General features: G+C 36.9%; 1 protein-coding gene across 8 annotated transcripts in view; it reads left to right on the top strand.

Moving 5' to 3' along the window:
- The window catches only part of COBL (cordon-bleu WH2 repeat protein), a 164441-nt gene that overhangs the window by 74793 nt on the left and 75981 nt on the right, over positions 1-13667 (top strand). For all 8 annotated transcript variants that reach the window (XM_075494105.1, XM_075494106.1, XM_075494111.1 and 5 more), the window contains one exon: positions 13064-13258. In XM_075494105.1, the coding sequence (XP_075350220.1) occupies positions 13064-13258 (195 nt within the window). The remainder of the gene's footprint in view (positions 1-13063; positions 13259-13667) is intronic.

The following is a 13667-nucleotide window of genomic DNA, read 5'->3' as shown; positions in this document are numbered from 1 at the left end:
CAGAGCTATGCTTTCTGTGCTGGTGTTGTTATGATTTTCATTGAGTTTGAAAGTATACTGCAGAAAAAGATTTCCTGGAGAAATGACAGCGGCAGCACAGTTTAGACCATTACTGTATTTTGGCATTGTAAAGTTAGAGTGACCAGCGGAGACTTGATGCAGAACTCACTAGAGCCAGTGGAAAAATTCCTGCTGGTTTCAACTGGCTTTGGACCACGTCCTTTATGAGGAGTTAGCCATTATCTACACTAGGCCATTTTAAATTCTTTCTTTCTTGAGCTACTTCAGGTTCTCTTTTGCACGGACAAAGATATTCTGATACTTTCACTGTTTCAAAGGTCTTTGAAAACGTAAGACCTTCGTTCCTTTTTGATGGACAGTTTACACAGATAAACCCCTTGAAGTTGCTTAATTTGTAGAGCATTTTCTCATTGGGGAAGGAGAAAACCCCAAAGTAAACAGGTTAAATCTTGTAGAAGATGAATTGCAAACAGTGGCAAATGAAGGGTGTGGCTTTCACCGACCAATAATTTGTTGCAAAAGCAGGGTTTACTTTGTTATCTGAAGCAGTGCATACCCAGAGAAGTAAGCAGAATTCTCAGTACTGTTTGCCCTGTTTAAGATGTAATTGTGCCAGTGAAACTCCAAGGGGAAGGTGTATGTTGTATCTATTTCCACAGTTTTTAACTCCAGTGTCAGTTAAATTTGGGGCTGAGCTTGAAAAGTTTCTGCCACAGTTCCTCAGTGCACTCCCATGGATTGGAATACTCCAGTCAGTGGGAATAAATAGATCGGATAGCTGTGATTTCTTAGTATTTTGCACTAAATTCACAAAGGAAACAAGGCTAAACACAGTGAGAAAATTAGTTTCTTAGGAGTAACATTCATAAGTGAAGCTCTGGTGTCCTAAGGATATAGTACTGAATTTTTAGACTTGGAGAAACTTAGTTGGCTATAGTATACTGCAAAGGAAGATAAAAATATGAAATTATACGTATATAAAGTTGGAAAAGGTTGAAGTAGCTTGGGCTCCAGCACAGCTGTACTTCCAATCACTTTGCAGTGTCCTATATTCTCGCTTCACTTTTATTTAGAACGCGGGCTGGCCTAGACAAAGTCAGAGTTGAAAGGATACTAATGAGTGCTCACAATAGGAAAAAAATAAAAGGCCAAGGATATTCGAAGTAATGTTTGAATATAATTCTAAGAAAATTCGAAGGGGGGGATCTGCTTCTTTATTCTTAACCTGTTCTTCTGTGCCCAATTATTGAACTTGCATGATTTTTGCCAGCATGTTCAGGATATTGGTTATTCTCCAAAGAGGATAGCCTTTGGAGAATCCTCCAGAATGGAGAGGCAACTTGGATCTGAATTTCTTGCTCTTGCAACATTCAGATCCTGAAATGAATTTGCTTTGTGACTTCTTTGGAGTATAAGCATATGTATTTTCTATCTAAATTGTTCATCTCCTTTAATGGGACAAGCTTAATTTCTGTAGGTATTGATCTGTAGGTATTATGAAACAGAAGATAGATGTGTACGACACCTGGATGTGCTCTATCCACTGTCCAGCAGGAGAGTGTTGCCTCTAAACCTTCTCTTCATCGCTGTACTCCTGACCACTGATGTTGATCTGGGGCTAAATATTCAGCTGTTATAATTCAAAAAGGTTCATTGACATCAATACCTAAGCATCAAGCTATGAGTTTGTCTTTTGTTTTTGTCTTCTGCAGCAAGTTGTCGTATGTCCTTAAAGGACTGGTCCACTTCAGTGCCATTACTTGCTGCCAGAAATTCTCAGCATGGAAGCTGCAGATACGGTTTGGGGGTTGCTTAGGCCACCCGTTAGGGTTTCAGACTCAGCCTGTTGTACTCAGTGTGTGTAAGTATGTGTACATACACACACAAACCTGCATACAGACGTCTGAAAGAGCTAATAAGTAATAAATTTTGTGTGTATACATACCTGTGTTTGTATGTAGATACATGTATGTACACACACAGGTTGTGTGCATACACACGTGCACATCCAGACATCTGAAAGAGCTAATTGAAACAGTGAAATTCCTGGCTGTTGACTTCTGATTCATGTTGCTAGAATCCTCTTAGTCACTCTGTAATTAGGATTTGTGTTAAGATTTGCACTAATTTCAGAGTTCAAAAGCTGATTTGTTCTTCTAATTTAAGTTTTAAAATCTTCAGAGGTTGCATTGTTTTTCAGTAATATTTTTGGCAGTGTTTTATCATTAAAAAGTGTAAAGCTTCCTTTTTGAAAATTTGCTTTAACAGTTGGATGATTTTATTTGTCTCCCTCTAGCTAAACACCTATAGTTACCATAGACTTCAAAGGGAAAAGTAGTTGCACAACTTCATTCTAAATTAACAAAGTATTTGTGTGGGAAATGGGTTATAGGGACTGGAGCTAGAAGTCAGTTCCCTGAACTTGAGTAAATCAGAGCAACTCCTTTGACTTCAGAGAAGTTCTGCAGATCTTGGTGAAAATTTGCCTTTGAATTTCAGTACAGATTTTCTCGATTCATCAACAGCTATAATAAGTAGAGATTTTTCAGAGGCCAAAAGTCATAGGTGTCAGAATTTCAGCAGGCACTGAAAGATAATGAGAACTGATCATTAATGTTTCTTGTCTCTGGAAAACTTGCATAAAGAAAACACTTTCATTAAAATGAGGGAAAAACACTTTTTAATTTAACTGAAATAAAAATACTTTCCAGAAAAAACAGAAATTATTTCTTTAAAACCAAACAAATACACACCCAAAAAACTCATGCCAGGAACTATTACATTCATAATTCTGGTCCCCATAAAATTGGCTGTGCAGACATTAGAACAGATATTTTTAAAATTGTATGTTTTATACGAAGTTTCCATCTCCTCTTCCAGTATAAATTGGCGTATCTACAATGAAAATATATTGAAGATGATCAACTCTAGTGGTTTGATAGTTCCTATATGTTAAAAGAATTTATTGCAGCAGAAGTTCTTCTCAGTAGTTTTTCAAAATATTTTGAATTTCAGAAGGACATATATCGCAAATACAACTTCTGTCTTCCGTGAATCAAACACATTGGCTGGTTGATTTAAAAGAACTAGTAAGCCTAGAGAAAATAAACTTGTATCGCAATGATGAATTCATTTAGCTCAAAACCTCTGATCCTTTTTGTGGTTATTTATGATTGATGAATGCATAACACCAGTGGAAATTATGAAAATGTCTTTTTTGCTGTTGTTGGTCTTTGACCTTTTGAACTCCCCGTTTCCTGAAGCCTGTTGCCAGACCATTAATAAGGACAGATTTTGATTTTCGGCTTGGTTGTTCAACACTATTTGATTGAGCTAATCTTTTTTCACATAGTGCAAAAGTGTAAGTGAAAGGAGAAATGAACCTTTTCAGACTAACAAAAATTTGGCTTTTTCCATCCTCACTCTTCCAAGATTGCTCTCACTAGATCTACTAATAGCCTTCGAAGGCCAAGTGTAAATGGCCTCTTTTCAAATGTTCTTTCCTTGTTTTCCTTCTGGCTTGATATTTTTCTGTCTTCTTTCTCTACTGGGATTGAATTGAATTTTGGAGTCCATATGAATTTTCCTCTGTAATTCTTTCTTCAGATTTCTATAAAATGCGTTTTTCCATTAGGATCTGTCATGGGCTTGTAGACCTCTCTTGGTAGGTTTTGAGATGTTTCTTTGGTTATTTTCTTCCATTCTGCCTCATTCCATGTCTCTGTATGCATTAAATCCCTACCACAGGAATATTTATTACAGATTCACAAATCTGTATATTAATCCCTTTTCCTTTCAGTACTGAATATTTACCAGTTTGAGTTCTGTTATGTGACTTTTCCCCTGCTGTCTTCATGTCAACAAGTGAGCATTAACATCGCCATCTTTCTGGGCTAACGTGAGCAATCGTTTGAGTTTTCTTGCAGAATATGGTTTCTGTCCTGTTCAGTCTCCTTAGTTCATTGTTCCTTCCCCAGGATACGAGCCAGTACTCTATCATCACATTTACGGAAGTCTTCTCCTCTTTGCTTTGCTCCTCTCCTTTTCCAGATTTTTGTCTTTGAATTTCTGCAAGGACTTCCTCTCTGGTCAAATATGGTGAACATATTAACTTCATTTTTTACCATAATGACTGTGGTTTTGTTTCTCTCCTCACTTCTTCCTGTGTTCTTTCCTACTTCTTTCTCGTCTGCTTTTGTACCACTTGGACAAATATCCAAAAGAGACATGTAGTGTTTCACACCTTTTTTCCCATTTCCTTTTATAATTCACCAAACTCCCTGCACGTCTCTCGTTACAAGCCCATCTTCTGTCCCCGTTTGATGAGACATTTTATCTCGACTAGATAACCCTTTCCTTTTCTTTATAGATTAGCTCTTCTGGTTTTTTTTGGTCTGGCATAGTGTGTGAAAAAATTTTTTCTTTGTCATCTATCTATTGCACTATCAGGTAATGATACAGTTATTTAGCATATATGCACGGAGCTGTCAAAAAAATTATAAGTCATGTGATTAGCTAAATTTGCTGACTGCCTATTTTTTGTTAGTCATTCCCTTTTGGGAATATTTTAAATTTAATCTTTCTCCCCATATTGCCTTTACATATTTGTATTTTTGACAGTTATGAAAAATCTATTTTCAAAATACAGTCTCTTTTTTTTATAGGCTGTTACACTTTGGCAGTGTGCTGTGACAAAAAGAGTTGGACTTGTGGAAGATAAGTTTTTAGCAGTCTAACCAGAAAGATGTAAATCAGCCCTGAGAGGGTGTATTTTATCTATCTATCTATCTATCTATATATATATATATGTATATGTATATGTATATATATATATACACACAAATTGATTCTGGTATTTTCCCAGAACGATATTTAAAAAAGAAGGAAAAAAAAGAAGACAGCATTCTAGCAAATGAGACACGAAGTTGTCCACGCACTTCTGAAAGTCAAGATAAATCATTTTACACTTGTATGAAATACAAACAAACCTTCTCCTAAGCATCTGCCAGCATCCCAGACTGTTACCCACGGTTCAGCTTGACTTTGGAATTCGCTTCAGATTGTGTCTGCAGCCTGCACTCCTACGTCCTACCTGAGTGATGGACAGTAAAGTTTCCATTAAACTACCAAGCAACATAGAAAATATCCAGTGCAGAAATTTTTTCTATGCTGTGTTAATGATGGTTTTGTCTCACTAGGTTTTACAACAAAAGCAAGAATATTTATGTTTTAGGGGTATTCAAAATGCATCTGTCATCCAGAAATTTAAAAAAAGCACAGGCTTTGTGTGCTGTCATTCAGCCTGATGGTATCAGGTGCATAGTGCAAGGGCATGAAGGAAATAGGCATGTTCTGGAAGCTTGTGCATATATGTCTATGATTTCTCTGTGATGTGTCTGTCACCTTAATGTGTCATTTTAAGGGATTGGGCATGCACGTGTTTTTTAAAAAACATGGTAATTTTAGTATATCCGCTTACAAAGATACCTGTAATGTACACATGCTGAAGCTTGTGGCTGTTTCATGGATATCATTGGATTTATACCAATGTTGAAATATCTTCTAATAATTTTACATTTCATAGCTCTTTAGCTGTATTTCTGGAAATTGAGAATCTGGTGGAAAGCAGAGTGTTAAGTGGAATATTATCTGGAATATTAAGTGGGAAATATATCGGCTTGTGTGGTTATGAGCTGAAGTTTGCTTTTTTGAACATACACCTGCTTGCTTTGCCGATCACGTTTGTTTAGAAAAGGATGTTTAGCAGCCTAAGTTTCATTCATTTGTGGCTAAATAGCTTTAGATTTCAGCAAAACAATTTTTCATCCTTCATAGGACACACAGTAACAGAAATTAAACAAATTATGCATTAGAAGGATTTGTAGCCAGTGTATTTTCACTGCATTTTGTTGAGGCTGACTTGTCAATGCTAACAGCTTTGAATCAAAGAAGATACGTTTTCCTTCTTTTTAACAAGTTCCTCAGCTCTGATTCACGAGGTCCACAGGATACGTGCTTGCTAGTTACTGCAATGACTTCAGTGTCCAGATGGGTAGGAGAGGACACAAATGATTTACGTGTGCCTTCCAAACACTGTTTAATACACTTCGGTCTTCTCATTAGCACCAGACAGCATGCTGCCTGCTCCCGCCTTCTGAGTTGTTGAGACATGGCTCTGCCTTCTTTCCCTTTGTCCCACAGTTCAGAAAGGGTAGTGTCTTACCCTCCCCTGTCAAGAGAGGTTATTTTTGCTAATTCTGTTGGGATGCTACTTTTTTAAAAAACTATGCATTTATTTGAAACACACTGCCACTTAAACAGAAGAGATGATACAAGCACACAGATGTAAATCAAGTTAGTTTGTCTTCCCTTTTCTGCATGTATTGCTGTGATGGAAAAAAAAAATCATTACATCAATTTACCTTGATACTATGACTGTCATCTTCATTCTACCAGGGAGCCTTCCTCTGATTGACATGAGTGATTTTTGGGTAGCAGTAATAGACAAAGGTTTTGTTAAGCATGAAAAGTAGTGTGACTTGTGAAAATCTGAAGAGTGAAACATGGAAACAAGAGAAATTATTTAGAGGAAATACAATGAATTTTAAATCACCAGAGGTGATTCAAAACCTGTTCTCAAAGCATTGAGGAATCACATCTATCATAAAATCTTGAAAAAGTATGAATGATTTGACAATCTCTGAGTTGCTTGAATATTATATATACATTGTTGAATTCATAGATCTGTATTCCACTGCTTTATATGTGCTATGGTAGTTTATTAATTTTTGGAGAACTCAGATTAAATTTGTGATCTCACATTGGCTGAATACTGAGGGAGGTGGTAGTAGTAGGTGATGCTGATTAGGCTTGGTTTTAGTGCATCTGATTCTTTGTATTTGCAAGAATTTACAGACATGTTCATGTTTAGCTGGAATGCATGTATTCCCAATCCATGTTTTCTAACCTACTAATGAGTTGAATAAAAAGTTTATATTCCTAAACATCAAAGTAAAATATTTGACTGTTCATAAAAAAAGTAATCAACTTATTTATGATTTTTGCCATATTCATTCAGTATCCATCTGATTTTCAAATGGAAAAGGAGTTTGGAATATATAAGAATATATATTCAAAGCTCTATATATTCAGAGCTGGATATATATTCAAAGAATATATATCCAGCTCTCTCTGGTTGGGCACCCTCTTTGTCCTCAGTGTAGTGCATGGGGCTTGAGTTAATACCCGCACTTGTTCTCTACTTAGAAATTCACAAACAGTGAATCTAAGCCCCTTGGTCTGTTTCAGAAAGCTTTTCTCCACTTTTCTAGTTCCCTCCCAGCTTTCTACTGGGAAAGGGGTTGGACACCACAGGAAAGTGAACATAAATCAGTTGGAGCTGGAAACCAAGGTTATGCTCCTAGCTGTAGAGATGTAGAGATGCTTTACATCACATGACCTTACCTAAGTGAGGACACAAATTTATTAAATAAACTTCTAGGAAGGGAAATTATAGTTAAGGTAGAAGGAAAAAAATTCTAATGGTAAGGATAGTTAAGCAATAAAACAGCATAATTGCAGATGGTGTGGACCTGGTCATAGGAAGCTTTTAGTAACCTCTGCAGGGACAGATTGGTCATGGTACTTCAGTGCTGGGAGATAAAGTAGATGACTTTGTAAAGGAGGTGACCTCCTTGCACCTGGCACTGCTAGGATTTCTGATAAACAAACTTTGCAGTAAAGCAAGAGGAATGTGGTTGGTCATGGTGAGGGAGAACTGGCGGGCACAGGAGAGAGAACGTTCTCAGGAATTTCTAATTCTGCCTGTATAAGTTCTGGTGTCCACCAAATGGGCCCTGACCACAAGATCTGGAATTGCTAGCTAGATACTATAGTAGACTTATACAAGCATAAGATAGCACTCACTATAATTGTACAGACTTCAAAGTATAACTCCAAACATCTACAGTAAAACCTGAAAGCCTACTCGGCAGGCATATAAAACCAATGTGGTACTGCCTGTACGAGTTACTGTTGTGAAAAAGAAATAGTTGCTTCTCTTTTAACATTGTGATGGGTGACCAGATCATTTCCTACCAATAGCAAAATGCAATGAGACAGTAAAGCAACATAAAGTAAATTGCATAAAAATGCATTTATTATTTTTAGTTCAGAGCAGGAAAAGGTTAACTTTTTTTTCCTTTCTGACTGCAGACTGTATGCAAGTACCAGAATCACAAGTGCTTCAGGGAATACAAAAAACAAACTGTATTCAGTGTGGCTGGTTAGAAAGGAAAATCTGAGTAGTCACAATTTTGGGTTTTTTTTAAACTATGTCTCCAAGCAATCTCATGACCGCGGTATTATGCTTTGGTTTTGAAGCAGGAGCTTGGATTAATTCAGTTTCGGTGTTGTCAAATTTAGTGCTAGTATGAGGAATTTCAGTATCATGTCAAGGAAGGCAGCCTCTGACTTTTAATTTGTGCAGTCGGTCTGACATAACTTGTCTGGAGTTTTAAATGGCCAATTGTAATCAGTTGTGGTGTCATTCAGCAAATCAATAAAAGTTTGCATTAATAGAGTTTAAATGCCCAACAGTCATAAATGTTCTTGCTGTCACTGAGTAGATGGATTTGCCTGCCTGCTCGAAATCTTACCTTTCGTATTTACCCACGGTACACTTACAAAAAAAAATTATCTCCTTTATGACACTTCTTTTTTTTTTGTCTCTGTTTTGGAAAAAATAAAAACCCTTACTTTTTGCTGATATATCTGGTACTTTGAGTGCTTAAAAACAGCTCAATTGATTACTTTTGATTTAAAAACTTCTCAGAAGGAAATTGCATAACAAGATGGGATCTCAAATATGTGAGTTTTGGCAAAGAGCTGCGGAAGAACGGCCTGGCTGTAGCAACCTCACAAGAAAATAACTTGACATTTTGAAAAATTTTTATTGACCGGTGTGGACAGGGAACAGGAAGTCAAATCACTCTCACAGGCAAGCTGCAGTCTCTTCCTTGCTGACCTTTAAATGCCACTTAGTGTCATCAGAAAATCAAGGAAGTGCTAATAACAGGGCTTTGGGTAAGAGAATTATATATGAGGGATATCTTCTGAAAACAAACATAAGCTGACTTCCATTTTTATACGCATCTATTTTTGTACAATGGAATTTTCACAGCAGTACAGTTATATTTTTAATAGATTAATTTTACATTATTTTATTAATATCAACATTAAAATTTTCAGAAGTATCCATAAGATATCATAGCTTCAGTTCATCCTTGAAAAGGGAGTAGTTTGCAAAAGACGTTTTATAATTGCATTCTAGGTTGATGACCTTGGAACACAGGCTGGCCTCTGCTTCATGCTCTTAATCTGGTTTGTGTGGCGTTCAGCAGGCTATGGACTCTGGTAGTCTTGTAGCAAATTGACTTCTCAGTGTCTTTTGAAAATGGGACTGGTATGCCTAAGTCACCAGGTTACTCTGAGCCTTCATACTTCTGTGCTTTTAAAAGCCCCTCTTTGCCCTTCCAAAAAGTCTTTGAAAGCTAAATTTCAATGAGAACTAGTAGGAAAAAATCCCAAAATTAAACTGCTTAACTCAAAGAAAGCATCTTGTACGTTAGAAAAAAAGAAAATTCCTTAGATTTCGGAAGATTAGTGAGAGAGGAAAAACTAGCTGGTATGTATGACATGAAACAATGGATCCATGAAACCTGATGGCACCATATGTAGGTACTACAGCTGTTTCTTGCCTCCTTCCAACATCTACTTCATGGAATTGAAATGGGCTTTAGTCCGTGGTTGTGGTTCAGTACGTGTTCAAGACCCTTGCCCGACTAGAGTCTAACTTGACTGCTGACCTATTCTGGTGTATCTGTGTGTGTGCTGGGTTTGCTTTGGCTTAATTCAGGAAGAGAAAAAAGAGGAAACTATGTCTTTTTTCTTGCTAGTTTGCATTACTTAATTGTTGTTGAACTGCTAGCAAAGTGCTCTAACACTAGTGGTCTACCAAAGACTATGATGTTACAAGTTGGGAGACATTTTTAAAAGCTCTTTATATAATTCATTTTCATGAATTTTCTTTTTCTGACATGGTTTTTCTTTTTTTTTCCTTTTTTCCTTTTTTTTTTTTTTCCCAATAGTTACAAAAGACACGATTGTAGGAACTGATTTTGATTCTGAGCAGAGCATTCATGCTAACCTGTTTGTCAAATGAAACAGAGGATAAGGGCTGACTTTTTTAGCCAGCTACATTGGCTACAATACTTGAGCTTGGCTTTTCTTTTGCTTACGCTGCTGTAATTTGAGTAATTCCGCTGAAATCGATCCATTGATAACAAATTAAAACAACAAGAAATGAGGGATGGTTTGGGCAAATGGCATGTACATATCAGGTCCCTGCAAGTTTGCTTAATTAATGTTGTATGCTCTTAATAGTTGCCTTGCTAACCTGCCTGAAAACCAAACCTCCGAAATCCAGCGATTTGGAAAGAAGCTGCACAGCACAGCATCTAACACAACATAAAATATAAAAGCTGAGTAAGGCGTTGTCTCTCTAGATTAGGTTTACAACAAAAGACGAGTCATGCCAAAAACACTTGTATCAGTGGTTTGTCCAATGTTTTTTTTTTCTCTTAAAGCTAATGAAAAGGACTACACACATGGGAGAGCTTGAAGGTCTGCCTCCAGTTAGACAGAGCTCTCATTGCTGAATGATGAGGCTTTCAAAACCAGTTTGAAGTTGTCCTCATTCCATTCCCCTGGAAGCCGTAGCGAGTTTTTATTTTAGGGGAAGAGTCTTAACATGAGCATTCTTGAAATGCTCACCTAGTAAATAATGGGCTTGATATAAAGTTTGGACTTGGAAAATAAAACATACATGAATTTCCAAAGTTTTTATTTTTTCTTTCATTAAAGTCTTTTTGTGATAAAATATTTATAGTGTCATGTAAGTATTACTTTTTTTCCCTGTATCTTCTGTTAGGAAATCCAAGCTTTAAAAAAAAAAACAGCTTTAAAATGTTTAGTTGTTCATCACTGTTATTCCTTCACAAGTGATCTGTTGCCTGGAAAAGGATTCTGATAGCTTTTCAGCCACAAGATCATGAGGTAGAATTGAATAGGATATTCATTTAAAACTGGATGCATCCTATCTTCTTACTGGTACCCTGCATTTGTAATGCTGGGAGCGAAGTCTTAGGGGCTTTTTATTATTTGTATACATCTTTAAATCTCTTAACAAAATTTCTCATCCTTTTTATCCAGCAAGGTAAATCAAAGAATTAAAACAGTCACAAAAGCATCCCTGTAGAATACACTTTAAAATTATTTTATTCAGTCATTTTATAAGCGTGTGAAAAGAGGAGACTACTTTATATTAACCCTGTGAACCATGTCATTTCTTTAGGAGTAAACAAACTCTATTTGATAGAACCAGGTACAATATGCACTGAGAATGACTTAAAGCTTGTAGGTTACAGATGAGATAATTATTTTTTCCTCTGCCCAAGATATAGGGCCAAGAAAAGAGTATATTTCTTTGTAAGATTAGAACTAATCTTTTAAACCTCACCTTCCACTTTGAGCTTTTATCTCCATTTGCTAGGAAGGTGAAGAAGCTATTGATGCTATTCAGTTCAAGGAAATCGGCGATGAAGAAGATGTGGCAAATACTGCTTTAATCCTTCAGTAAAACTCTAGTCAGTCAGAGAAGACTGGTAACATGCCCCGTTTGTGCTAAATACACTATGCCAAGATGAAGTCTGTTGTGAAGTGTGCAACATAAAAGATAACAAAAGCGTCCAGCTGATAGTTTTCAGTCAGTGATAGTTACCACATGCGTAGTAAATGGCAGGACAAGACACAAATCAGTTTGCTATCTGCATTTAGCATTTTCAGTTGCTTTCACAGGAATCTGTAGAACATTGAACTTTACCAGGCAGTCAAGAACCTGTATTGCATACATCTTTTTACACTGCTATATTTTTTAGCTCTTTATGCTTCATTGGTGCTTCCTCAACAGTGCTAAAATTAAATGAATTGTCTTTTTGAGCTTGCTGCCCCAAGTTTTTAATTTTTAGCTAAGATTGCAGTTGGCATTTGTGGAAAGGAATTATCACGAGTCAAATTCACTGCTAGTTACACTCCTATGGAAACCCAGATATCTGCGACAATGATGAGGCAGCCATACAACTGAGGCAAAGCATTTTCCAGCGCTTTCTGGATTGGAGAACTTGGGTTCAAAGAACTATCTCTTTTATTTGGAAAGTGATTGGATTTGTGGTGGCCTTTAGTTTCCTGCCCATATGTATTCTGTGGTCTTGGACAAAATTCTGCCTGAGAGCTTTATGTTCTCAATGGGTGAGTTTTGCAAGTGTGGTAGCATGTTCTGTTGTGATAAGAACAGCATTATCAACCATGCTCATTAGGCTGCGCTTCCAGACTAGGTATCCTGCTCCAGCTCGTGGTGGATTGGTGATTTCACAGAAGCCATTTCTGAGAAGAAGTGACCATCTTGTAACTTAATTAAAAAGTAAAATCTTCAATTTAATATGGAAGCTTCTCTTAATTACGAATAGCAAAAGGTGACTCACAGGTTTTGAGGGAAAAGTATTTGCAAGATTTTTATTAGCAAATTCAAAAAATTAATTATGTTGAATTTAACTGTCAAAACTAAACTAAAAATGCACATTTTCAAGCAATCATGTTTCCTAGTCTTTCCTATTTGTAGATTTTCTACTATATGACTGCATATATTTCTGCTTGTATATGAATATAAAAAATGTATTAAGGCCTTGATCTGCCCATCACGCTCTTCGTGCCTCCTGAGATATTAATATTGCCTGTAAGCTTTGTTCCAGTTGACCTTTACAAGTATCCAAAAGTTACAGTTTGCAATTCAGCAAGTTTGGCAGAGGAGCTCACATGATTATTCATATCATTGTTTAAACGGTAACCAGATGTGTATTGTTTTTCTTCTTTCTTTCCCATTGTTTTTAAAAAGTGATGTTAATCCAAGATGTTAATCCATTTGCAGGGTTTTTCCACAGCACCAAATTCCCCTTCGGTGAATTCTCGTTCCAGTAGCCTGGGTCCATCACTGTCCCTTGGTAACATCTCAGGAATGACAGCAAACCCAGAAGTGAAAAAGCGCAGAGCCCCTCCTCCACCAGTTGTGACACCTGCATTGCAGAACGTGGAGATGAGTGGACAAGAAAAGACGGCAGCACAGGTAACAGTGACAGCACAGAATGCGCTGCTTCGCTTGATGTGCTGGCTACCATCAGTTCATTCATCAGAGCTAAGGTCATTCACAGGTATTTTGGCTAGCCATTAACTACAGCTCACCAAAACTCTTGATCTTACAAAATAAAATTATCAAGAGTCTTGGGAGTTTTGTACATATTTACTGAGCTTTCTTGAGGCTGCCCCTAGCTTTCTCCCATGTCAAGAATCTTTCTAAATCAGAAAAGTTTTGTGAGGCATTATGCTAAAACGACGGTGAAGAAAAAGGACGGCAGAAAAGCTGGAAATTGTACAGGGTGACTAGGTATCCTTATTGGCCAGGGCAGTCCTGGAAAATGGGTGACAGTTCTAATGATTGATGAAAATCTTCAGCATGCTGTTTTACCCAGATACTT

This window comes from Mycteria americana, chromosome 2 (genome assembly GCF_035582795.1).
Source record: "Mycteria americana isolate JAX WOST 10 ecotype Jacksonville Zoo and Gardens chromosome 2, USCA_MyAme_1.0, whole genome shotgun sequence".
NCBI lineage: Eukaryota > Metazoa > Chordata > Aves > Ciconiiformes > Ciconiidae > Mycteria > Mycteria americana.
Note: the sequence above shows the minus strand (reverse complement) of the source record. Positions and strands in the feature narration are given on the sequence as shown.